The sequence below is a fragment of the Pipistrellus kuhlii genome, unplaced genomic scaffold, assembly GCF_014108245.1.
Source record: "Pipistrellus kuhlii isolate mPipKuh1 unplaced genomic scaffold, mPipKuh1.p scaffold_m20_p_7, whole genome shotgun sequence".
NCBI classification, from domain to species: Eukaryota; Metazoa; Chordata; class Mammalia; order Chiroptera; family Vespertilionidae; genus Pipistrellus; species Pipistrellus kuhlii.
The window spans coordinates 5,101,817-5,129,538 of NW_023425573.1; the positions used below are offsets into that span (position 1 = coordinate 5,101,817).

General features: G+C 36.2%; 1 protein-coding gene and 1 non-coding gene across 2 annotated transcripts in view; both read right to left on the minus strand.

The window, feature by feature from the left end:
- CPS1 (carbamoyl-phosphate synthase 1) overlaps positions 1-20,307 on the minus strand; it is a 111,422-nt gene extending 91,115 nt beyond the window's left edge. The window contains exons 1-4 of the mRNA XM_036420742.2: positions 20,051-20,307; positions 4,552-4,661; positions 1,671-1,815; positions 686-775 (exon numbers count right to left, since the gene is read on the minus strand). Coding sequence (XP_036276635.1) covers positions 686-775; positions 1,671-1,815; positions 4,552-4,661; positions 20,051-20,176 — 471 coding nt within the window. The 5' untranslated portion in view covers positions 20,177-20,307. The remainder of the gene's footprint in view (positions 1-685; positions 776-1,670; positions 1,816-4,551; positions 4,662-20,050) is intronic.
- A 3,824-nt stretch (positions 20,308-24,131) lies between these two features.
- LOC118710062 lies at positions 24,132-24,287 on the minus strand. The gene has a single exon (XR_004985281.1). It is a non-coding gene; the product is annotated as a U1 spliceosomal RNA (small nuclear RNA).
- Between the last annotated feature and the right edge of the window lie 3,435 nt (positions 24,288-27,722).

Here is a 27,722-nt window from a genome sequence, read left to right on the forward strand (position 1 = left end):
AGCAGCTACAGCAACATTGAATATGAAGCTAAATATATAGCAGGCCCATTAACTTTGTCTGACATTCAAATCAGGACAATCCTCTTAGTTGATTAGAAAATAATTAAAATAAGAAAATATAAATTACGGTTTATAAAACTTTTATTTATAACTTCAAATGAGATTATATTGTATCCATACAATTATAATGTATAAACCCAAAGAGAATCGATGATAATCTGTTTATATTCATTACGAATTAAAAATAAAAATAGTAAGGTGTGATAATATAACCTGTACAAATCCAGACAGCTAGTTAATGATAGAGCCGGTACTATCACCCAAGACAAAAGTTGCATATCTGATTCTTGAATAAAAGGGAAGGGAGAGGTTGCTTGAGAGAACAGAAAATTTTAAAATTTTCTCTAAACCCTTTTCAGGATTAGAAATTCAACCAAGCGTGTATGACTGCCACCTAGTGGGTAAAATGAAAATATGTGGTCGAACAGCTTTAGAAGAAAATGAGTTCAGATAGCTCAGCCTGGGTAGTAAGAGAAATTGCTTCTGAAATAAAAATAAAAATATTCCAAACTGCATTATCTGCCTCATCTGTTTGTCCCTTTTAAATTAGATACATGGTCCCAACTTACCACAGACCCCACCAATCATCTATAGGTGATGTTGGATGCCCTATCCTATTTCTCACCTTTTCTTCCTGTAGCCATTGCCCCAGACTCTTGGTAGCCAGCCAGTGGTTGTAGTCATTGCTGTAATTCAGCACCAGCAAACCTGAGACCTAGAAACACAAGCGGCCATTTAAAGGGGGTGATCACAAAGTATTGGATAATCACAAAAATATGATCCAACTCTTGTGACATGTCTTAAGAGTCAGTCTGCTATCTTTTTAAGCTTTATTACATCCACTGATATGAGACTTAAATTTTTGAAGATGAAGAAAAAAATATGACCAACACTTTGCTTCTTAAAATATATGATTGTTACCTTAATTATCTATCATTTGAGGGAACAGTTTTACCTGTTTTTGCCAAATCCTGAGACTAAGCTAGATCTCCCTTCTTGGCATGTTATATATATTTTTCCTCAATGGCATTTGTAATAATCTAATAAGTAATTACTTACTTAATGGGCATGAAAGATAAAATATTTTTAAATCTATATTTAAAGGTGAATGAGAATTTTGGGTATAATTGTGAGAAATAGAGTGAAAGTAAATTTTTTAGTTGTTTGTATGGTCCACATTTGTAAGATATGATGAAAATGTACCATTAATAGAAAATTTTAATGTGTTTACTTTCAGACTAGCATATATAAGCTATCCTTTATTCATCTCCTAAAGAGAACAAGATAAAGAGGCAAATAATTAATACAGACTTATCAATTAAAAGGTGGTTCATCACCAATTCTTGCAGCATTATTATTATTTGGACTTATAACAATACTTTTTCCAAATGAAGTCAAGTTGCATCCAAGGCATTAAAGAACAAATCTGAAGTGCCCTGGGAAATAAAACTCAAAGTAATATATTAAAGATTATTCTCATGTATCTAGGATGAGGGTGAGAATATAAATTTAACAGTCTATACTGCGGTATTGAAGAAGAAATTTTCCCTAGTGTCTTACAGTAGTAACCTAACGTTGTGATTTTTTTAAATAGTCATCACTGGTATTACCTTAATTCCATCAGACTCCATGTATTTGTTAAGTCCCATTTCATCCAATGCAGCAGTGTCTGGGGCTCCTCCATTCCCAATAATAGGATTGACCATGGTCAGAATCTGTCCCTTGTAGGCAGGGTCAGTAATAGCCTCCGGGTACCTGGGTAAAGATGCCAAAAATTGCCAACAAAAAAAAATGTATAGAACCACAATGCCTTAATTACCGAACCCTTCAAAATTACAGAACTCAAAATCCTACAAACCTATCTCTAGATTTTAACAAACCTAAGGAAATGTCATGATAGAATATGGAAATTCATTTCATGATATGACTGAAAGGAAAATAAAAAGTGACTTTTAAGTCCTCAGGCATACTCTCATATAATTTCCATTCCCTCAATTTCTCAATTTTTTAAAGTTCTACAAGGGTCTTCATTTTAACTTTAAAACATACTGCTTTAAAGTTTGCAGATATCCTGAAAATGTCTTTATTCTACCAGGCATAAGTGAGCCCAAAATGATATTTGTTATTGAAGGCTAAAAATTGCATCAAAATATTAACTGTGAAAAAGTAAAAGGTTTTTATTTTTTTTTAATACTTTGTAGGATACTGAAGAGTACACTGAGTATGTCAGTGGTGGTTGCATGAGTGCATACATTTATGAACACTTGTTGAGAATTTAAAACACAGAGTTAATTTCTATGAAATATAGATTTGACATAGTTGATTTTCAAAATAGCTTAGTTTAAGGAAAAGGTATATGTTTGAGAATTATTATTAACTTAGAAACAAAAAAATCAATCCCACAAAATTTGACCCGAAGCATTTCTGACTTCTGAATTAAAATATCCAAATAACTATTTTAAAGTACTACTGTGGAATTAGGAAGGAAGGCAAAAAAGGGCCTTTTTTTAGTTTTGAGAAGGAAAATATAAGATATTTGAGAAATCTTACCCCCACAAAGGCCAGGAACTATCTACAGTAGCATAATAGCTACCCCATGCATTGGAATGTGTTGCAATAACGTTTTTGTCCCCTTACATTTCACTTTCTGCAGAAAGAGTTAAATAAACCAAGTCTTTCTTAGATTACTGCTGAAAATGAATTTAGGATCTGAGGGGGACTGAATCCACAACCTTGAAACCAATAAAGCTCAGCTCGGGCAGGAGTCAACATGAATTCTTCAACCCCCATCCAGACTAACCCCAAGAGCTACCTCTGTGGACAGAGTGCTCAGTCTTCCCCCTCAGCATCCCTAACGAGACTGGAGTGCTGTGACACTAATCCACACCTCCATCAGCTAACTTCTCAGATGCCTCTCACTTGATCGTTTTTTAACCAAAGCTTACACACAACATAAATGCATCTCTCGAAGATGAAAAACAAAATAACTCCCTTCATTATCAACCACCTCACCGAGGGAGCCACTCAGTGAATGAAAGCAGCCTTTCTCAATGACAAATAGATTAAGCTTATTAACAAATGCCTTATTCTCCATAAAAAGAAATCCTTAATTAAATTTTACTTCCCTTTTTTTTTTCCCATAAAAGAACTGTCCGTTTTCTTTAAGCGTGTGCTTACAATATTTTCCAGTAAATGAATTAAATACAGCGTGTCCTAGCGAACAGCCGTGTTGGGAGCAAATTAATCCATCAGGTCCTGTTTGACTTCTGTGATGTGACAAGATTTATTGCCCATAATCTATCACACAGAAGAAAACTCCGGTGCCCTCCATCATGCTGATCTATATTAAACAGTTGTTTGTTGGCAGGTATATTAACACGGCTAGTAATTAGTGCTGTCGAAACGCTTAAATAATTGCCTGGTGAAGGAAAACGTTTCAAGCAGGTTTTATACACTGTAATTTAATGTTCTCACCAGTGGAACTACTTAAAAAACCATCTAATATTCCTCATTTCAAACACAGAGCCAAGAGGTTAGAGAAAATGTACGTTAATAACATCATGGAGGTTTGGCCAATCAATATCTTCAATATCAGTTAACCCAGTGTCTCCCTGTCTTGGATAAGGCTAACTTGAATTTCACTAAGGAATTCATCAAGTATTTTATAGTTTGGTCTTTGGAATCTCTAATGAAAACCTCCTGAAACCATCCAGTCATTTTTTAAAAAGCTCATACTTTTTTAAATTCCCAGCTGTAAATGACCGTATAATACGCCTCCTCACTGCTTATATGTGAGGATAAGTGATTTTCTCGATATCACATAATCAGTTATCATTAGGACTGGGGCCATAACTTCAGTCTCGTGGCTCTCAGATGAACAAAGATGTAGGATTTCTGTAGCAACTCGCAGTCGATCTCTTAGATCTTAACAGCTAAGTTGGGTCTCAGTTGATAAATTTTGAAAATATCAGCTCTATGCCTCTGCTCTTCAAAGCTATAAATGTATCTGTTATGTCACCTTTTTTATTAGAGTGCAAAACTGTATAAAAACCCAAGGACTGTCTTAGCTCCTTAGGGTCGTTCATATTGGATGTGCATTGATTCCCAGCTTGGCTAATAGAACGGCACTAGAGTGTGCTTCCATCCTTTGTCCTGCTCCACCTTTCTTCCAGTTTCCATCCCTCGCATGGCAGAAGCCACGGAGCAATCTCACATAAACTGTGCCCTTGCACCCTGTTTCCGGAAATAATCTTGTCCTGTTTTCTACCCCGGGGAAGCACCAGTGTCTGAGTTCTGTTTCATGTAAGCAGCAGAGGGGAGTCTGCGTTGCTGCCTCTTTTCAGGGATGGCGCAGTAGGTAGCGCACAGGCACAGGGCAATAGGAAGTCTTTCTATGATGTAGTGGTTTCCACTCCCCACCGTGAGTCAGATCATCCCGTTACTCCTCCATACAGAGGAAGAATAAAGCCTTGGAGTGGAAGCATTACTCACCCTCCCAGGCCAGTATTAAAGACCACTTCACCAGCGACAGAGGACGGATGGCCAAAGGAATATCCCTTCATCTTAGTTCCATCTTCCAGGACAATGTGTGCTGTTTGTGCCTGCAGAAACAGATTCATGATCCTTAGCAGACCACACAATGTAAAGCACAGCTAGTCAAAAAAAAACCCAAAGGTAAAATACACCCCAACTGATTAAATAAATGCACAGTATATATTTGATGAAAACTTACTACCTCAATTCAGAGTCACTCTACTGTTACTTGTCACTTTCCTTCAAAGACATGGCCCTTGTCACCGGCAGCTGTTTTATTTTGTTTTGCTTCAAAGAGGAACTGAGGCGTGTCAACGCATTGTCTGTTCTAAGTCTACTTGTAGAGTTTGTCAATCCAGAAATACTTCCACGGAGCTGAAATGCTGTGCGTCTATCCTTTCCCCCTTAACATTCCCTCGCTTTGCTCAAGTACTGCTGAAAGGAAAGTTCACAGGTTCGCATCAACATTGTAAATTGTGCCATACAGCTCATCCTCATTCTGAGGTTTGGAGCTGGAAGGGATCTGTAAGGTTATCTACCCAATTGTGTTCCAAGGAGTTCTCGTGTTTGATGGAGTTGTCCCAAGGGCTGCCTCCTCCACCAGCTTTACGGTCATAAAGAAGCTGAAACTTTACGCTCTGTTAATACTGATACAAAAGCAAGCACCATGGAACATCTGAAATTATATGTCTTTTGCTTTTTAGTAGAGTTAAATTTTATCCATGTCTGATTCTCCCTTTAAGTTACAAGGCATTCTGAATTTGATTACTTCACCATACTAATCTTTGAGACAGCTTCTATAAAATTCTTGGCTTACAAGAGGGACCATTAGAGGAACTTATCTGAAAAGCAGGCTGTATCCACTCCTCATACATACTTTAAATTCTATTGTTGAAACAATTTCAACCTAACTCTCAATGCCCATAAAGTTCAGAAGAAAGAGAAATATGTTAACCACACATCGGTATGCAAAATCTAGACTCTGTAAAAACCTCCTTGGCACGCAATAATTGGAACACGGTTAAAGAAATAAACTATTTAAAAAAAAACTCTAATAATTGAGAACATTTGCATAATAATTTTCAGTATTTTATTTAAAGATTGATGATGATATTATGGTTATTTTTAAGAGTCCTTGTTGTTTTACAGATATACACTGAAGTACAGACATGATTAAGGACAAAATAATATGAGATCTGAGATTTGCTTAAAAGGGGATTGGGAGAATAAGCAGGGTTATGGATGAAACAAGTCTGGCCATGAGTTGAGATAGTTGAAGTAAAGGAGATTATTGTTCTGTTCTCCCTGCAACAATTAAATGTGATCATTAAAGATAAAAACATTCTCTGCTTTTCTTTTCTCATATTCTTAGGAATGGACCCATAGTATCTAATCCTTTTGTGTCCTGCTACCAACCTCCATTCCCACCACACACACACACACACACACACACAGAATGGTATGCAGCAGAAAGTCAATAAATTATTTCTAGATTTCTGTTTCTAAGATCTTCTAGCTTTAGAACATGCACTCTGCTTTTCAGTGTTAAAAAGAAAAATAACATTATTTTTCTATAATGACTTTCTCTGTAGAAATACAATGCCTGTTTTATGTGCAAAATACACAAGTTTCAACATTGGAATGATTGCTCCTCAATGTAAAGTAGTGTGCATCTTTAAACTAATACATCAAGGGTCTAAATATTGTTCGTGTGTGTGTGTGTGTGTGTGTGCATATATATCTATAATAATAAAAGCATAATATGCTAATTAGACTGGACAGCCAACCGACCTTCCGAATGTCCTTCCAGACAAAGCCACAGCTGCAAGGGCTGAGGCAAGCCACTGTGACTGCGAAGGCCAAGCCCCTCGCACAAATTTTGTGCATTGGGCCTCTAGTTAACTTATATACACACAAGACTATTTTAGTAGTTTTTATGTATAAGATACTTCTTTCAACATGTCAGTGTATATATTTAGACTGAGGTTCAATGCAATGCATGCATTTCAAGGTTATATTTCTGAGAGAGATTGAAAAAGTGCTATGCTGCACATTTTATACATGCATGTGTGTGTGCATGTGTGCATGTATGGACATGGATAGAGTTCATCAAAAACTTTTCCCCTTTTCTTAGCATATCAAATTACCTTTGAAGTTGAGTTCTGTTTTATCTTTAGCCTGAAAGCCAGTGTTTGACATTTCAAGCTTGACAGTTTATTTTCAATCGTTGTGGCTTGTCCTCTCAGCCACTAAACTAAAAATGCTTTTGGAATTAGCACAAAGGAAACCATGATAATTAATGTAATATAAATGACGATAAGACTTGGCTGGCAGAGATCAGCTTAAGGCACGAGTTCTGATCTCTGCTCCCGAATCCAAGAAATCACTGTTGCGCATCACTTCTACTAATCTAATATTCTTATTTCATACCAGAGGCCTGGTGCATGACATTTGTGCACTGAGGGGAGGCCCCCTCAGCCTGAACTGCACCCTCTCGCAGTCCGGAACCCTAAGGGGTCCTGTGTTGCTGCTGCAGAAGCAGGAGAGGCTCCCACCACCGCTGCTGTGCTCGCCAGCCGTGAGCCTAGCTTCTGGCTGAGTGGCACTTCCACAGGGGGAGTGCACTGACCACCAGGAGCAGCTCTTTCATTGAACATCCGCCCCCTGGTGGTCAGTACATGTCATAGCAAACCGTCATTCTACAGTTTGGCCAATTCGCATATTATAATATTATATAATATAAGGGGCCTTATATTATATAGAATTTTAATGTTTCAACTATTATTTGTTTATTTGTAATTCAAGACAGAGGTTGATAATTTTAGAAAGTAAGAGTGTAATGCTTAGTGTATTTCCAAAGACTATTATAAGCTCTTCAAATGTCTATGGTGATGGCTCTCAATAGGGTATGTTTAATGGGAAAATTCCCCAGGTAACTTTAACAGTTTCACCAGGTGAAACTCTGGTCCAAGTGATGAAAATTCACTGTCAGAAAATATTTCCTACTGAAAGTATTCTCTCCTCTTCTCAGGGAAATCATGGATAGCCTACATGCTTTTATAAAATGAAAGGGAAAAGGAAAATCTTTTCTTAAATAACAACTTGGATAGAACCTAAAAGAACTGCTCTCAGTTCACAAAATGTGTAAATTCCAGCTGTTTTCTATATACCAGTTTAAACATCCTATTCTGAGCCACGTCTGCCTAAAAATATTACCTCCTTAATATTTTCTTCTACTCTATCCTCTTCTCATCTAAGAATTTCACATTGTCTGACCTATGTGTTTGCCACCACCTAACTGTTTTAAAGAAAGATGAAAATTAACATAAGCAAATCCAACTCCCGTTACCTGTTCCTACAATTTAATTTGGTATTTTCCTTCCTCTCTCCATGGGATGGGTTTTCCACTTGGCTTTCCACCTTTTAAAGATATATTTGAGGAGACATTTACTGTTGCCTGGAATAGTCCCTGAGATTGTGCTCAATAGGTCTTTTTACTCCTTTAATTATATTTTTTGTTCTTTCTGGCAGCTTTTATAGACCTTCCAATCCCCTTTGCAACTACACACTATATTGTTACAAGGCTTCTGTGTATTGCCCACAGTACCCTTTATATCCCACTTAACTCCATTGTCCTCCAATGAGGTTAAAATGATGAGTGCCAACTGACTTAGCTATGAGGAACTCTGAACAAAGAGCCATTATTTGGAATCCCCTCTGTTGGCTAAGAGTTCCCCAAATGCTATTTCATTCCAACAAATCCAAAAGAAATCACCTTGTTATTATCGCAAGGTATTTTAGAAGCCTCGGTCCTAGTTTAAAAAAAAAAAAAGATCCATATCCTAGGAATTAAACTATAATATTAAATTATAATTTAAGTGCCTACTGCTAGAGCACTGTGGTACTGTAAATGCTGAAAATGCAAATGAAACTCTGATAAAGAGAAGTATGTACACGTGTGGAATGTCAGGAGAAATAACCACAAAGTTATATACATATGAGGTCTACAAAATAAAGAACCTCTATGATGAGTGCTTAATTAAATGAATATTCCAACAAGACAGTTTAGACATACAAGTCACAACATGTGCCACGTACTATGCTAAGCTCTGGAAATACACGGATAAATGTCCCCAGTCCACCCATGTAGTAAAAGGGCTGGATATGCACCTGGGTGATAAGAGAGAGGGAACCTCAGGAAGAACAACACTGAAGCTCCGGATGTTCAAAGACACAGAAAGTTTCATCACTCCCCCAGGAGATGACTCTTTAATTTAAAAAAAAAATCACACTTTCTTTTCCATCCATGATTTAAGTAATAAAATTAAAAATTTTAAGAAAAAACTCATGTCGAATTTTGAGTTTGAAGTCCTACATTTAAAGATTCTTTCAAGTCCCTGCTCAAATGTCATCCATCTTCTTGGTGAGACCTACCTTGACCCTCCCTTTTCAAAATGACAATATGCCCTAGTCTACCCTTTTCTCATAGCACTCCTTGCCTCCGAATACATCCCCTGATGTCTTATTCAAAACAAAAGGATTATTTATGAAAGAGTTATGCGGTGCCTGAAATACATAACCATTTCATTCTAAAATATAGGAGTAAAGGAAGAAAATCCTGTACTATTCAATTTAGTTTTAGAATAATTTAAACAAATGGATCTTGCAGAAAAAATATTTTACATTTCTCATATTATTCTCATATGTATTTGCCATAATAGATTCACATGAAAAGTCTAAATCTAATTCAAAAGAGATCAAAAGTTATTTTGTACACTAAAAACTATGAACTTTTTCATCACCAAAATTAATTCAATAAACATGTATTATTTACCTTGCTCATTAAGAAATTTGAGTATAGCTTGCTTCTGTGAATCCATCATTATTGAGCAATACAAGCAAGCAACAGATTCTAAGAGGTGTTTAATCTTGGTAGAATTGAGAAGGATTTCACTTTGGTTTGCTCTCACTAAATGTGAAGAACAGCTTTGCTCCTTTCAAAATATGAGTCTGCAGAAACCAGTTTGGCTCAGTGGATGGAGTGTGGAGTGTCCGCCTGCGGACTGAAAGGTCCCAGGTTCAATCACGGTCAAGAGCATGTACCTTGGTTGCGGGCACATCCCCAGTAGGGGGTGTGCAGGAGGCAGCTGGTCAATATTTCTCTCTAATCGATATTTCTATCTCTCTCCCTTCGCTCTGTAAAAAATCAATAAAATATATTTAAATATGTGTGTGTGTGTATGTGTGTGTGTGTGTGTGTATATCTGTGTGTATGTGTGTGTATGTGTGTGTATGTATATGTGTGTGTATGTGTGTGTGTGTGTGTGTGTGTGTGTGTGTGTGTGTGTGTACGTACTTATAGAACCATTCTTTTCACCTGGCTACCCTGGCTTTTTTCTTTGTTGCTGTTTCTAATATTCCGTATTAAAAAGCCTTGTTTTCCAAACAACTTAAACAATAATAAATCTGATTACCTGATTCCTATCTGTTTGAATGTTATGTCTTATTTCTCAATAGATTCTAAACTTAGAGGTTAAAGGGAAGGTGTGATTATCACCCCTAAAATCCTATTGGTATTAAATACCTAGCAAATACTAATTGGTTGAACGAATGAATGGCTGTCAGGTGGCAAAGATGGTACATAATTCTACTTTTGTTTCTCTGGGAGATTCAGACTGGCTTGCAAATAACACTCCTGCTTTGCTCCCAGTTGTATTTAGGCTCTGCTCACAAAAAAATGAGAAGAGATGGGCAATTTATAGCTGTATTTAATTCCACATGATCTATTTCCTGGAGACTAGGTAAAGGAATAAAGAACACCTGTTTCAACAGTATTTTCTCCTCCATATTTCACCAAGTAGAGATGTAAGTGGATACACCAATTTCTTTTTATAAAGCCATTATATCATAATTGAGCTTTATTTGCACTTTAGTAAAATTACTTTAGTCAAATAATCTACTAACTGTTTAGCAAAATACTGCTAAATGACTAAATAATGAATTCAGTGAAAGAGGAAATTTATAAAAGAAAGATAAGTACACTCTCTTCCATACCTACCTTCCCCATTATTTATTTTAATACTAATGCCATTAAATATTTATTTTTCATTTTATATTTGATATTTTTTTTTACTTTTAATCACATTTGAAATTCTTAATTCACTTGTCTTAGTTTTTGGTTGAACTATTTTCTGAAACATAGGTTTCTTATTCAATGTTTTTTCTAGGAATGGTGAATCTTACAAATTTTTCAAATCCAAACATATTAAGTCTCTCTCTCTCTAACTTTTCCTAATATCTGTTGGAAATAACTTTTAAATCTCATGTGGTTCTAAGAATCCAAATTTAGGATAAGAATCCAAAGGCTTTCGAGAGTCTCAAGAAATAAAGTTCTGCTATTAATGGGGATTCTAATGCAGAGCACTGCAGACACCTGAGTGCTTTCTTTCTTTGTATAGCCCCAAAACATGAAAATTAGCCCAGCCCTAGCTGGGCTCCGTGGATAGAGTGTCAGCCTGGGTTGTGAGTTTGGTCTCAGTGGGGGGGTGGGGGGTGGTGGTGGTGGTGGTGAGGGGTGAGGGAGGGTGCGGAGGGGTGCAGGAGGCAACCATCAATGATTTTCTCTCATCATTGATGTTTCTATCTCTCTCTTCCTCTCCCTTTCTCTTTGAAATCAATAAAAATAAAAATAAAAAGAGTTATCCCAGACTTCAGGTGACTTTGACAGCCCCTAAACATCAGTCATAGCCCAAGGTCCTTAGGTGCCCTCATGTTGGTCAGTCTTCAAGAGTGGACATTCACTTCTGGGGGCCTAAGAACCACAAAGTCAGCATGCAAGTATCTCAAATTAAATAACACACACACACACACACACACACACACACACAATTTCTCTATGCCTTCTGAAAATCTCTTGATTGACCTTGAAAATTTCAACCAATGTTTAAATTGTATCTGCAATTAACATCTACAACTCTTCAGAATTATATTTTTCTCACCCATATGTTTAAATTGCAAAACATACAAACAAGCCCTTTCCATACCTACGGCCCACAAAAAAAAAAAAAAAAAAAAAAAAAAAAAAAAAGCCCAGGGATTTATAACTAATATGGATAGCAAGGAAAATGCATTAAAACTAGTTTATACTTATAGTTTGATTTCTTTTAGCCTGAAGCACACAGATATTGGGGATCTGAAAGCCCAGCTTCTGGTTAAGCAGTGCTCCCTCTATGGGAGCTCACTGATCACCACGGGGGCAGATTGGGCACCTGCCCCCTGGTGGTCAATACACATCATAGCAACCAGTTCAGGTCATTCAGCGTTAACAGTCGCTTAGGCTTTTATTACATAGATGCTCTGTTTGAGATCAGGTTTAAAAGTGCAGATGTTTCAAAGCATTTTCCAGAATAAAGAAAATGCAACAACTATTGGTAGGGATCACACAACCAAATTCCCTTTCAAAAAGCTTTGAAAACGTGCCCATGGTGCTGTGCTTAGCTGATTTAGAGGGCTTCGTCTTAGGAAGTAATAGTCAACATTAAAACACAATTTATAATTTAACCTATAAGTGTTTCTGAAACAGCCTGTGTTTATTATTGTCTTAGGCTTATCCTTTGCATTCAGTATTGTTATTAAGAATCATCCACTTGTTCATTTATCATTCCACATGCCTGCATCATTCTGAGCTGGCTTCAAGAATATTGATTCTTTACTTTGAATCAGTTTTCTTTGGATCTTTTAGTTCAAAACCCTGGAGACAAATCAAAAATATATTTTCCTTGCAGTCTAAGATTGCTTATGGTGAACACCTATCACGTTAGGCTTTTGCATACGTGGAACTTGCAGAAATATGTGAGAAAGAAACAAATTGAAAAACAGCATATTCTGTTCCAAACACATGACAATATTTTGGTTGAAGTGGAAGAAATGTGTCAACTCTAAGTGGCATGGCCCTAAAATATCCTACCTAAAGCATTACTAACGGCCATATAAAACAAGAATTCTTTCTGATTCTTTGATTTAAACAATGTGTTCTCAAAATGCAGCCAATAAAGGGAAAGGAAAAAATATAATGTACTTTGTATTAAGATAAAGTGCAGTATATAAATGGGCTTTTGAGTAAGCAATAAAATTACAACAGGAGAAATGATTTAGAGCAATCTGAAGCCAGGTTAAACTATGGCTTCAGATTTATAAGCACAGTAACAAAAATGCCAAATTAAAATGATCCATGTGATGTTGGAGGCCCAATTATAATTCTAACCAGATTTGCTACATGTGTCGTTGCACAAAACAGACTTGCTTGTGTCCCTGTGCTGACTGCGGTGCTTACACATCTCTGAAATGGGAAGTACAGCATAGTTTCTTCTCCCAGGTGTGAGATTCACCAGTAAAATGTTCTGGATAAAAAGCCTCTCGAGCTAATCTATTTATTTATTTTCTTTTCATTGAATTCGTTGGGGTGACACTGGTTAACAGAATCATACAGGTTTCAGTTGCACAATTCCACAGCTCAGCCTCTGCACTATACCATGTGTCCACCACCCAAGTCACGTCTATGGTCTATCACCATTTATCCCCCTTTTACTCTCCTCTACTCCCCCCTCTCCTCACCTTACCTCCTACCCCCCTGCAATCACCACACTGTTTGCAGTGTCCATGAGAGTTGTTTTTTCTTTCTTTCTTTCTTTTTCTTTTTTGCTCAATCCCTCTACCTTCCCTTCAACCCTCCCCACCTAACCACAGCTGTCAGCCTGCTTTCTATCTGAGTCTATCACTATTTCGCTTGTTAGTTCTTTTTTTTTCATTAGATCCCACATGGGAGTGAAATCATATGGCATACAACACTTGTCTCTCTCTGACTGAGCCTGGGGCTAATTTAGCAGCAAGTTTCATAAAAGATCTGAATATAAAAAAAATAATAATAAAATAAAAAATTAAAAGATCTGAATATAAAACATTATAGCTTCAGTAAGCCTCTTCAGTTAGGAGTGAAAATAAAAATGGTCTACTCTGGGAATCTGATGCTATGACTGTCAGATTGTCATGTAAATTATTTGCATATGTAAATTATCTGCATATCAGAAAAAGTAGAAGCCCCATGTGTTTATTTCATTTTCACCAAGGCCTAAAGCTGTATAACATGTTTGATTTCTGGCTTATCTCATGATTCTGAGCTCAGTAATTCAAGTCAGTACTCATCCTCTTAAGAATCAAATAAATCTGAGCCAAGATTTGCAAGGAGGAAGCTTAAAGCCAGAATTTATTTCAGTTTCTTATTGCATAGGTAATATGGTAAAAAGCTAAAATCTTGGAATGTTCTGGATTGATACATGAAAGCTTATATTTTATTCTTTAAGTTATACTTTCAAAATATGGATCCTCATAATTCAGAATTGCAGCACAATTTGCTGTCTAGAATATTTAATGAGACTTGGCTGTAGTTATAATGTCAACATTTTAGGATTTCAAAATACTGTAACAGCAGTAATCAATTAAGCCTTACAACATCCCAAGTTAATATTCAGTCATCTGTCTTTGGTTAAACTTCAGCCAGTGTTGGGGGAAAAGAACACAAGGTTGATTTCCTTGAATACTTCTATGTTCTGGGCATTTATAAACAAATGAGTTAGATTTATAAGTGATTTTTATTCCAATTATGCTTCCCATTATAAATAAAATATTGCACTTAGAAAATTCCATTATAAAATATGTTTTAAAATTGTAGGTTTATTAACATCTGCTATGTGGTACAATGTTCTGAATCTGAGAGGTATCTCCAATGCTACCTAGTAATTTTTACTTTTAAATAGGGGTGTCGAACTCAATCAGAGAAGGGGCCAAAATCTAAAATCCAGCCTAAATCGCGGGCCGAATGTTTTACTGAACAGTCATAAACTGTCATTGTGATGGAAACGCAGCGGAGTGCAGTGATGACAGCGCTGTGCGGGCCACATTGCAAGGCCTGGCGGGACGGATTTGGCCCGCCGGCCTTGTGTTTGACACATGTGCATGATCTTCTATTAATCCTCATCATAAAAAAACTTGTTCAGTAAAATTCTTAGTGATACAGCAACCCTATTGATTCATTTGAAAGAGCTTCACATTAACCAATAAGCTCTCTATGGAATTTTAAAGACCACTGTGTAGCATTTATCAAATTGGGAATAAAAGAAAAAGAATAGAGGGGACTCAAAAATACTTTCATGAGTTGAACTCCTTAGGCCAGATGAAGAAAGTCAAGTGTGAACTTGAGATCACCAGGGCTGAAGAGTCCAACACCAAGTGTGACCCTGGTCCATGTAGCAGTCTTCAATCCTCTGTCATTGCAGAAACCCTGAGGAATACTGGTCACATGGAGCACGCTCAGCCTAACAGAAAACACCTGCAACCTTGAAGTGACCGCTGGTATGATCACTGCTTAAGAGATATCTACTATATTCCCACCTTTAGCACAAACCAGAACTATTAAGAACTTCTAAAGAGGATGTGAGGGCAGAGGAATGTTCTCTATTTCCACAGAAGTGGGTTCTAAATTATCCTTTAAAAGAGCAGAAAGTCTGGCTAAGCCTGATTAGATAGAAACTCCAGGCATCATCAGCTAGAGAGGGAAGCATGAGGCCAAGACTAGTGCCAGTTCTTTGGGCATTTCCCTCACCTGAATCCTTAGTTTCTGAGCCACAGCTGGAACTAGGGTGAGGTGAGTGAGGTGCCTCGGATGCAACATGGAAGAAAGGTATCCTTGGTCCTGTAGCAAGAGTCTCCTACCGTGTTTCCCCAAAAATAAGACATCCTCTGAAAATAAGACCTACTTACAGGTTTCCTTCTGAGTGAAATATAAGGCATCCCCCCGAAAATAAGGCCCCCCCCCTCAGTCTAAACATGAGAGATTTGGTCCACTGATTCTGAAAGAAATGGAGTCACAAGAAATTCACCAGGAAATTCAGGAATTGGATTGTTATGATGATGTTCCAGAAGATGATGACATGATTGTCATTGAATAAATGAGTAAATTCTTGTTACTGTAGGATTCACGGTTTGTCTGGTTTGTGTTGACAACTACCGTACTACCGTACGGTATACAGGTAATAAATTTCCTTAATTTTCATTCAACAATAAATGTGTACCGTATTCTTCTTCATGGAAAAAAAGGACATCCCCTGAAAATAAGACCTAGCGCATCTTTGGTAGCAAAAATTAATATAAGACACTGTCTTATTTTCAGGGAATCAGGGTAGCTATCTCACACCCGCACCCTAGTCTAAGCTCTGTCAGCTATTGCTTTTTCAAAGATTTCGTGACAAGAAGTTCAAAACATCTGTTGATGACAAACAAATGAGTCTATACTTTAGAAAGAGGGCTATGAAAAGTGGAGTATATAAAATAAAATATTCAAAAGAGATGCCACCTCCAATTTAAAGAAATATTGTCCAATAAAAATATGTAAAGTTGCTCATCTCTTCCAATTAATTCTGCAACAGCTCACTTGGGATTGGAGCATTAATTTATTATTTCAATAATTTGGGTTATCATGGATGAAATCCAGTCATAAACCTATCTTTAGTAAAAGTATAATAGTTATTTTTTTTAAAGTGTGTCATATTCATACCTGTATCCCACCTCTGCTATGTACAGAAGCTCCAATATAACAATAAAATCTATTTTCTGTGAATGTCTTTGAAGCTACTACAATAAAACTAAATGGTTCTAATTGTAGGAGTTTTTGTAGTTGCCAATTCTAATCAAATTACAATAGCTTCTCAAGGCTGAGCTAAATAGATACTTCTGTGTTAGAATCAGAATATAATATCTTACAAAAGGAAAAGCTTTCAAAGAAAATAAATGGTTCCTGTGACTGATTTGTATCTGAAGTGCCAGAGACAAGGATACTTAGACCTAACGAGGTTCCTGCCTTAATTGTAACATAAGTCACAATTCTTAAAAATAAGTGGACTAATGTTAAAACCAGTATTTATTGGACCTTTTTCTATTTATATGGAGCTTAATCTTTTTAATTTAATAACTTAAATTCCCAGATTCATTTGCAAGTAAAAACAAAACCATTTATTCTTGGCTACTTTCTAAGACTTGTGAACTCAGAGTTTTAAATTTGTAGGTTTCATGAAATCAGAGACTATCTATATTAACTATTTATTTCCACTTATTTTTCTATCTATATACTATCAGGATAAAAGTTTCATGTTTACTTGTGAAATAATGAATTAATGAGCGAATAAAATAGGATATTAGATCGTACCTCCTGTCTTTTGGAAATGAATTCACCATATTGGAAGAAATATTTGCTTCATAATCTTTGAGTCTAATTCATTATAAGTAACTAGAAGCCCAGTGCATGAAATTCGTGCATGGTGGGGGAGTGTCCCTCAGCCCAGTCTGCACCTTCTCCAATCTGGGATCCCTCCAGGGATGTCCAACTGCCAGTTTGGGCCTGATCTCAGTAGGATCAAGCCTAAAGGGGCAGTCGGACATCCCTTCCACAATCCAGGACTGTTGGCTCCCAACTGCTTGCCTGCTTGCATTCCTGATTGCCCCTAACTGCTTCTGCCTGCCAGTCTGATCACCCCCTAATCACTTCCCTAACAACCTGATTGATGCCTAACTACTCCCCTGCCAGCCTGATTGCTCCTAACTCCCCTCCCCTGCAGGCCTGGTCACCCCTAACTGCCCTCCCCTGCAGGTATGTTTCTCCTCCAACTGCTCTCCCCTGCAGGCCTGGGTCCCACCAAACTTCCCTTCCCTGCAGGCCCAGTCGCCCCCAACTTCCCTCCTCTGCCGACCTCGTTACCCCTAACTGCTCTCCTCTGCAGCCTTGTTCCTCCCAACTGCCCTTTCTGCTGGCTATCTTGTGGCAGTCATCTGTGTCCCCTTGGAGGCAGCCATCTTTGACCACATGAGGGCAGCCATCTTGTGTGTTGGAAAGATAGTCAATTTGCATATTACTCTTTTATGAGATAGGATATCTTTCTAAAGATAGGTTTAATATAAGGCAAAGGTGAAAAAATCACCACTATAAGTATTTGAGAAATTGACATATATCTTGTCATTTGTGGATGTATAGCCCATGAATAACATAAAAAAAAAAAAAACTCTGATCTAACTCCCTACTAAATCCTACTGAAAGGCATAGAACAGAATTTATTTTTTCAATTATCCAGTTTTGCTTTTAAAGTATTTTATATATTTTTAAGTACTGATCTTGTGTGAAGGTCACACAATCTTTTGAATAAAGAATCATTTCCACACACTGATGACAAAATTTAGGTTTGAAAAGAATATATAACTTGACCAAGTTTAGAGCATTGATAAATGCAGAGGAGGGATTAGAATCCAAATCAACTACAATTGGCTGAATGTAATAATGAGCACCGAACATCTTACACTACTTATAGAAAGAGATTATGGTTTCTAAAACCTTCATATTTTAATATTTTACAGTGGTGATCATATATATCTTTAATATCAAATTCTTTTTTGTTTGTTTAATCTCACCTAAGGATATTTTTTTCCCATTGATTTTTAGAGTGGAAGGCAGGGAGAGAGGGGGAAGAGAGAGGGAAACATTGATGTGAAAGAGACACTTTAATTGGTTGCCTCCTGCACACACCCTATCTGGGGTCAGGGATCAAATCTGCAACCTAGGTACATGCCCTTGACTGGGATCAAATCCATAGCCATTCAGTGAGCAGGCTGATGCTGTAATCATTGAGCAACATTGGCCAGGGCCATATCAAATTCTTTTTAATTGTAGGGCACCTTGAAATTTGTTGTTCTTCCCATAAGTGAAATATATCTGTCTATTAGCAGGTATGTTATATAAATATTAGCCACAAACAATTATGCAAGGGAGAGGGAAGGCCACATAAAAGTACAAATGTGTCGCTGCTGTTATCAAACCCACCCTCTCTGTTGCCAAGGAGAGAGTGACCTCTAAAGACATTGAAAGGCAACCAGTAGCGGCCAGTGTTTATTGATCTGAGAGCAGCATACCTTCCACAATCTAACTCTAGGCAATATTGTTCTCATTACTATTTATTCTCTTTGAAGTTATATATGAGTACGTTTCACATATCACTCACACTGAACTGAAACCAGATACTCTCATAGTTTATAGCTCCTCACTGTATCTTTGGTGATGTTTTAGAACATTTCTCCTTATTGCTCTCTTATTATAATTAATCTGGATTAAAAAATGGTTGTTCCTGGGTTTCTTAATTTAAAATGATAGTTTTTTTATTACTTTATCCTGAGATCTTGACTTATTTTTCTCACTTTATCTGTGTTTGTGTGTGTGTGTGTGTGTGTCTGCCTTCTCCCACTCTCACCTCCCATCTCTCACTCCTTACTGCCTGTCTCTTTCTGTCTGTCTGTCTGTCTCTTTTCCTTTCCTTTTACTCCTGTCCCTTCCCCATTCCTGTCAGTGAAGGCCATAAGAATCTAGGGGCATTGCCAAACCCTACCGATGTCACTCAGTTACAACCATATTGAACCCTGACTGGAGCAACCTAAGCAGTAGAATCTGTAGAACCTTTTGAAGGACTTTTAGTCAACCCAGTGGATGTATAAAGTATAAGCAGAATACTTAAAACTATTACAACCTAATTTTATATTCACTGAGATAAATTGTCCGGGTTTTTTTTCTAATTCACTTTTCATAGCTCTTACTACTAAAGAACTACTGAGATCACTCCAGCTTCATATTCACAACAGGTGATTTGCATTGTCAAAGTTCCCATGGAGTAGCTTCAGACTTCTCCAGTAATGAATGTCTTCACAAAGGTACAGAAAGGAACAGAAGTCTGATGAACTCTCATAATTCAGGGGTTGGGGCAAGGAAGAGCACTTAATGTTCCCTTCCTGGACCTGCTCTTCAGTTATACATACACTCAGAGGAACAGAATTATCAGCTCCTAATTGTCTCTGTCTTACTCTGCAAACTAAAACTCATAAATTTGGCCTTCTAAACAAGGGCTAATAGGAAAAAGGAAAAATCATTGTCTACATGAAGATCTGCAAGTATCAGATATTTTCCTTTCAAACATTTTCAGAGAAAAGAAGACATTTGGAAAGATAAAAGTTTACAGTGAGACAATATAGAACAGGGGCTCAACACAGCATCATGTGGCTCATGAATAAAAGCAACCCCATGTTTGAACCCAAACTGTGAGCAGTAGTGCTAACCTTTTAAAATATTTGCCTTCTAAACAGAACACTGGCAGTTTACATGTTAACAGGAATTGTGACCCTCCTTTTGTAGTGTATGAATATTGCAGTATTTTGACTCAGAGCAGATAAAAATAAGCATCAGGTAAATCAGTAGGTTCTATGGTAAAGTAAATGTTAATAAGTTAACATTTCAGAACTATATTCAAATATTTGCTTCAACACTAAACTACATGCCATAGAGTTTTATCAGAAGCCATGAATATGAGAATATTACCTTGACAGAGAGGAGCCTAACGCCAGGTCTTGAAAATTTCCATTGATGTTTTGCAGTCACATTGGTAAAGCCAAAACCAGTCTTCAGGGTCTTCACTACTTTGCAAGCTGTCAAAATCCTCGTCATTTTGAAGATGTTGATTTGTGACTAAAATTAAATGAAATTACATATATTTTATGATTAATGCGAAAGAAAGCTGGGGAGAGGGGAGTACAGTCAGGTGCTGAGGGCTGACTGCACAGGGATCTTTGAATTTCCATTCATTCTGTTATTAAATGTCTTCAGCCACAGCTCCTCCTTCTCTTAACCCCTCCTCCCAAGGTAATGCCCGGAGATGTTCTATGGACATGTAATACGAATTGCAAAACATCAAACACTACCTTCTCCTGCTGAAATAATGCTAGTGTTGTAGAAAACCAGTCACCCATCAAAGGAATTGCTTATGCAGCTGAATAGAATGACCTAGACAACCTTAGGCATCTCACCCTAAAGAGTAGCAACTTTCTAATAATGCCAAGGATCAAAGGCTTTTTACTTGTATTAGATGTGATGCCTAATTTCTCTCAAAAAATGTTGGATTTCTAAAGAAACCTGAAGACTTGCCATTTTCTGCTTGGAAAAAGACAGTGAAATCACATAAAGCCAAGAAGGATGTCAGAATAGACTTTTCTCCACAAATAGAGAGTAAAATATATTGTTTTCGCTTCATTTTGATCTTTTGGGTTAATAAAGTTCTGTGCTCCAAATTTTAAAGCAATGGGTAATAGTAAGTAAAACACTGCAGCAAAGCAGCCTCTTTAAATCCCTCTCTAGTATCAGATATGTAAGTGTAGGAAACAATGGCAAACACTGATTTTAATTTAAAAAAAGGATTTTTAATTATTAAAATGTTACATATAAATTTCTCAAAACTTGAACATTCATGCTTCAACTGAGTTTTGAAATTCATAATTTAGCCCTTCAATCCCATGGTTGATCCAGCAGGCAAAGGTTCTCATTGGCTGGGGGGAAGCTCTCACTTGTCATGTGTCTATGTAAATCAGGAAACACTGCAGCATTCTCCTTTGATACCCCTTGCAAAGGAGGCCAAGAAATAAAGGCTCCCTCTAGGGCCTCCCAACACGAACATAAAATGATATAGAGATTATAACTTTTACTGACATAGGATGAGTGCCAGAACTAGGGGGTAGAGGAGGAGGAGGGTTTTTTTAAAAAAAGAACTAAGTTGAAGTTCAATCATCTGTCTTACTTGTTGCATTCATGAATAAACACCCTCTGAATCCAAAGCACTTTCTATCACAGCTCCTGGTGATAGAAAACTAAAAACAGTCTAATCTAGTGTACATAAGTAATGAGTAAAATAGGTAATGTGATGGTAGGGTGTCCAGATACAATGAAAAAAATAAATAAATAAACTCCCTTGTTCATGTGCCGTAAAATTTAAGTGTGGGGTTGTGTTGAATCATGCTGTCCTGAAGAATGCGAAAGAGTATACCAAGTAGACAGAGGGAAGAATAACAGAAGAGATGGCATGAGCAGCAGCATACACACATGAAATCCTATGGCATATATTTTAAAAAAGCTCTGGAACAGTCCAATAAAGCCTAAATGCATGGTATGGGGTGAGGAAGTGAGTAGAAATCACAACATGGAAGACTTTGCATGCTTTGAAATGGTTGCCCTTAAACCATAAATAGTGAGTGTGGTACTTAGAGAAGGGCTTTGAACAAAGGTGAAATTTATTTATATGAAAGAGAGATGATAAAAAAAAGAATTGGAGGAACTGTCAGAAAGAAAACTCACAACTTAGACAATTAAAGACTTAGAAACAGTATTTACTGGCTCAGTGCAATTCTAGGTTAAGCCTTGGTCTCATCATATATAAATATATATATATAGAGAGAGAGAGAGAGAGAGATGTGCCTTTCCCAAATTAGAAAAATATTTCCTCCTTTTATTGTCTGAGCTTTTATTAAATATGACAGTTGGGAACAGACTGAAATCTACAACCAAACTGGAAAACAAATGCTTATATTAGTGAGGAAGTATGCATTAGGATAGACCAAAAGGATGAGATGATAGGAGTTAATTAGTAGTGACATTTAAGTCTGACATGAAAAATCTAGTGAAAATATTTCACTTTGTTTAAAGACACTTTTTCAAAGCATTCTTTAAAAAGTGTTTTTAATTTGAATTGGTTTTATTCCCTCTGGTTGTATTTACATGGTCCTCTCCTCACAATCAGGCAGGGTGATGCCTGTACACCCACACACACACACACAGGGGCTGAGGAAATCCGGGCATTCGAAATGCATTTTGTAAGAGCCAGGCCATTAAAGGTTCTCTAATCTTATAAATCTCTCACTCAAAAAAGCAAAATAGTACATATAAATTAGGCCCTTTTTTCTATTAACATTTATCATAGTTGCAGGATTGCAACTTTTCTCTACACAATCCCATGTAGAAAACTAAAACTAAATTAAAGCTAAACATCATTTTTCTCAATTTTGATGGAGCAAATAGTATACTGGTAGTTTTTTAATTTAATGCTAAAAAATATTCTATTTCTTTCATAAATTGGAAAATTCCTTGAATATATATAGAGATAAATACATGTAGTATTTATGTGTATATCATTGAAAGATTATACATATATATGTATATGTATACATATATAGAGGAGGGGCAGAGAGAGAATTATCCTTTACTAACTTCATAATTTATCATTTCTTTAGAGGATTGAAAGCATTCAGCCTTTCAAAGCCCTAAGAGCAATTAATTTGATTACTTTATTATTGTGATATCTAGTATTCAAAATGGTACTATATCAAGTACAAAGTAGTGTTAATTTTCATTTGATATTAAAGAAATTTGGAAAATACATAAAAATAGATAATAGCCCACCCTTCAAACATAACCTTTGCTATTAAGTTAGTATATTTTTCTTTAGCATTTATTTGTATGCATGGGTCATACTTTTGAAAAGTGTGATTAACTTTCATTGTCCTTTCTTAAAATACTATTATAAGTATGTTCAATGTTATTACATGTTCTTTTGTTTTTTAAATATATTTTTATTTATTTCAGAGAGAAAGGGAGAGGGAGATGAGACAGAACCATTCTTTGGCTGTCTCCTGCGTGCCCCACACTTGGGATGGAGCCTACAACCTGGGCATGTCCCCTGACTGGGAATCAAACTGTGACCTCATAGATCAATGCTCAACCACAGAGCCATGCTGGCCTGGCATTACATGTTCTTTTAAAACTTTAATTGAAATGGCTGCAACATATTTCAATTTCATTGTTTCTATTGTTGTACGATGCATATCAATATTTGATAAATATTACCAAATTTCTTTCCCAAAAAAGTGGGCTTGTGTAGATATCAATCATAATATATGAGTGTCTGATACATTCTCACCATTAGGTATTATCTTTTATTTGCTTCTTTGAACACACACACACAAAAAAAAACACAATAATTTGTTTTCATTTAAATTTTAAATTATTATTGAAGTCACATACTTTCATAAGCTTTTAATATGCTATTTCTTCCTTTTTTTTCCATAATATTGTTCCCATTAATCTATTTATGTTAATAATCCTCTAAAAAGGAAACATAAAGCAACCTGCTTGACAGCCTGTATTTGTTCCTCTTCATTTGGACAATCCTTTGACATAAGCAAAAAGAGGCCTGCTACCAATTGGGAAAAAATTGCTCATCCTGGAAAATAAAAGCCTCATGTTTTGGAATAAAGTGAAAATAACGGTGTTAGCTACTCCTTCTTGAAAGGTACAGAAACTGCCAACTTGCCCTCTTGAAGTGTGTCTTGCGAGGTGACAAATCAGAGACAATTCTTAGTGATGCATCTATCAAAAAGTCTTCAATACAGCAAACGTGCAAGAGATGCTTCTGATGGAAGGGGTGGATGAATTCCTCTGTATGGACTTCCCGCCTGATCAATGATGTTTATTTCAGTGAAGGAAATAAAACTATCCCGGGTGAATGTAAGATGGAATAAAAATACTTAGGAATAGGAAAAGAGAAGAGTCAATTAATAATTCTATGAAAGACTATTTTAAAGCGGTGCCCCCACACACATTACCACAAATTATGCAGTCAGGTTCCCCACATTTGGGGAAGGGGCAGGGGTCAGTACATTGGAGTGCAATGAATAAGTCTCATCCTGAGAAAACCATCTTTGTTATCACTTTGTCTACCCTGCCAGCTAAATATTAAAGACGGAAATTTAAAGCAAGAAGCAAGGCATATCTGGAAAGCAAATAAATTCTGAGTAAAAGAAGGTGAAACAACCCTTCAAAAAAAGAAAGCTATTTTTGTGTTTGAGCATAGATGCATGAAAATGGAATATAAAAGGTAGAAGTGATTATTGTGGTTAATTCTGAGTTGTGTTAGCTTAATATAACAAGGAGCACTGTCTTAAATGAGATATGGACCCCCCAAAAAAAGGCTACTCTTTAAGGGAAAGGGATGTAGATTTGTATGCACATAAAAAGCATATACTTTCTCCCATCACAAAAACTAGGAGAATCTGGTGAAAATTTCCTTATATAAAATTTGATCAAGGAGAAGATTCATCAATAATGATAATAGACAGATAGCAAGCTGTTAGATGATGTGGTTTTAAAATAATCTGAAGTCTTTGGAAATCCAATCAAGTGAGACATATTCATTAAGATCCAACTCATATTTTGAGGGGTAGAAATTGAGGAACCAATTTTCATGAATGTGCTTGTCAATCTAACATTTGATGACGTACAGAGTGGTTGAAGTGAAACAAAGGTAGTTGAAAAATAAAACTGAAAAGAGACCTAGTAAAAATGGTTTCAAACATAAAAATCCAAGGCACATGTAATTTATATCTAGGAAAATAAAAAAAGCTATAACATATAAGATTGCCACTTGAAAACCTTAAAGAAAGACGTGTGTTTATAAAGAATAAATCTTGTACTAATTTATTCCTTAATAAATAGACATTTACTAAACTAAGTGGAAATGTTAGATGCAATTGACCTTTATTCAAGAGCATTGAATTTATTTCCTAGATCATGACTAGGTGCATACATCTTTGCTAAAGAATATATAAATGCAAGAGGACCTAGTAGCCGGAGAGTAAAACAAGCTTGTTGGCTAGGATGAGATCAGAGTGGACAGTGCCTTAAAGAGTTGGTTCAGAATTCAGTGACCTTGGCAAACTGAAGTCCTAGTCAAACACAAAGTGCAAGCAAAGTGAGGTCAAGTGGAAGTTAGCCCAAAAAGGACAAAAAAACAAGCTTCAAATGCAAGTTGTGGAGGACTATATGGAAATAGGCCAAAACCCATAGGCAGTAGTCATACAGTGTAGCAAGCTGCCCAAAGTTACTCAGAGTAAGTTATAGTCATTGTAGCCATACATAAAAAAAAATTAAGAATGAAAATTAAGAAAAGAAACACAAACTTTACTAGAATTTGAAACATTAGATAACTTAAAATACTAAAAAGGAAATTTTGACCCTGAGATGACTAAAATTTAAAATCAATCTTCCTGAAAGGATTGGGAAAAAGAGGAAATCTTTGTGTAATAACTAAGAAAAACCCTACAATAGAAGCTAAAAGTTTTTAAATTTATAAACCATAACATGTTAACATATATCTATGTGGAGAAATAAATACATCACTTGCTATTATGCCAGTTAGTGCAAATAGGCATTTAAATAAATAAATGTTAATGGCTCCAATGATGATAAATACGATTCCTCCTAAGAGCTGGGGTGTTTGACATATGTTGCTCACCCACAGAGTGCCACCTACTGATTTATGCACTTGGCATGACTTATCTGCTAATCTTAAAAGGAATCCCTCAACTGAATCTAACTAATACTATCCCTATTGCACAGATAACGATGGTAAATTCCAGACCCAGATCACACAACTAATAATTTACAAAGTCAAGATCAGAGCTCAACTCTTAGCCAACATCTATGTTCTTTCCAGCATGTCAAAGGCTGGTTAAGATCACATTTGATAGGAAGAACATGTGACTCTAGAGGTAGTAATACTAAAAAAATATTATATCATCTGGCAATAAGAAAAATTTAACCAGTAAAATCAAATAATGAGAAGAAGGAATCCATAACTTCTCTGATTTATTATGTTTAAATTCAGATAACATAAGAAATGAAGAATAACATAGAATAAAGCTATAAATTATTTTTACTAATCTACCTGGTAGAGCTGATTGGCCTGGGAGCCATACTTCCAGCTGGCTAACTGACAGCTGGATTTACTCCAAATAACAAAAGATATTCTATATTTTTCTATCTTATATAATATGGCTTATAGCTACTTATTCTGGAATCTGAATAATTAAATGCCATGGAATGGTCATGGCTGGTCATATATAAAATCTATAATTACTAAAAATAACAATAATAATAACCATTTAAGGAAGTATTCATTTTGAGTACTTTCTATGTGTCAGTCTATGTAAATCAGGAAACAGAATTGTTTTGTGCTGAAAAGATGCTTCATAGAAAATTGGGAAACTTTTAATTTTTCTACTTAAATTCTCATCAGACAAACAAAGAATATAAAAAAATATAGATAGCTGAAAGGAACCTTTAAAACGATCTTTTCTAATTCCTTTGTTTTCTAGATATAAAAAACATCTAAATGAGGCAAAGTGATCTCATTGTTCTTGAATAATTTAATAATAGATCTAGAGCCTTTAGTAGAAACAGCTATAGGAATGTAAGCTCTGAATAATTAAATTTCAAATAAAAATACATTTTAAATGATGGAACAATTGGCGAAAGAACTACCAATTACATAAATCTTACTCTCCACTTAGTGTTGACCTAAAAATCTTCTTAAACTTTGGCTTACCATACCCACAACATAAGCTTCATAAATGAACTGACTAAGTCATTAGGCCCTTGTCACTCGAAGTAGTAAAATACTTCTAAGGAAAAGCTTTCGGAATTTAATTCATCAGCCTTTTGCCCAATGATCATCACTGCAACAAAACCACCTTCTGATGTGCTCAACAGAACAGGCAGCTCTGAAGGGCTTGTTTTTTTAACTTTTGCAAAGAGATAACACAGATGATTTTGCAAGACTCTAAAGAGCAACTCTGGCCACGAGGAGGGTTTATCTATTATAATCAGGTCATGTGGTAGAAGAATATTGGACCCTCATTAAATTAAACATATTTGATGATCACAGAGAAGCAACTTGTGCAATATGTTTTAAAGTTACCGACTCCATGAAGTCAGGGACAGCAGATTACATTCGAATGACGTAGACTTTTTTTTTTTTTTTAATTAAAAACAAGTCACCCACGCACATTCCTACCCCACCCCTTTTTATATCACATTTGTTATATTACATTTGATTTCTTCTGTGGTCTCCTCTTTTCAGAGGAACGTGGTCCAGGAGGCTGTATTCAGTCCTCCTCGCAATTAGACCACTACCCTCACAAAGTGTTAGGTTTCATCCTTACGAAAACATTAGTACAAGTTTCTATGAATGAACCATATTGCTCTTTCTTTGTCCAGATTTGGGGGGTTCTGAGTTGAGTTACTGAAAGGCAGGGTGCCTTTTTAAATTTTACTGAGTTTAAATTTTGAAACAAAATGCTCTAGAGAGAAAAAAAAGGAGACCAAGGTAGGG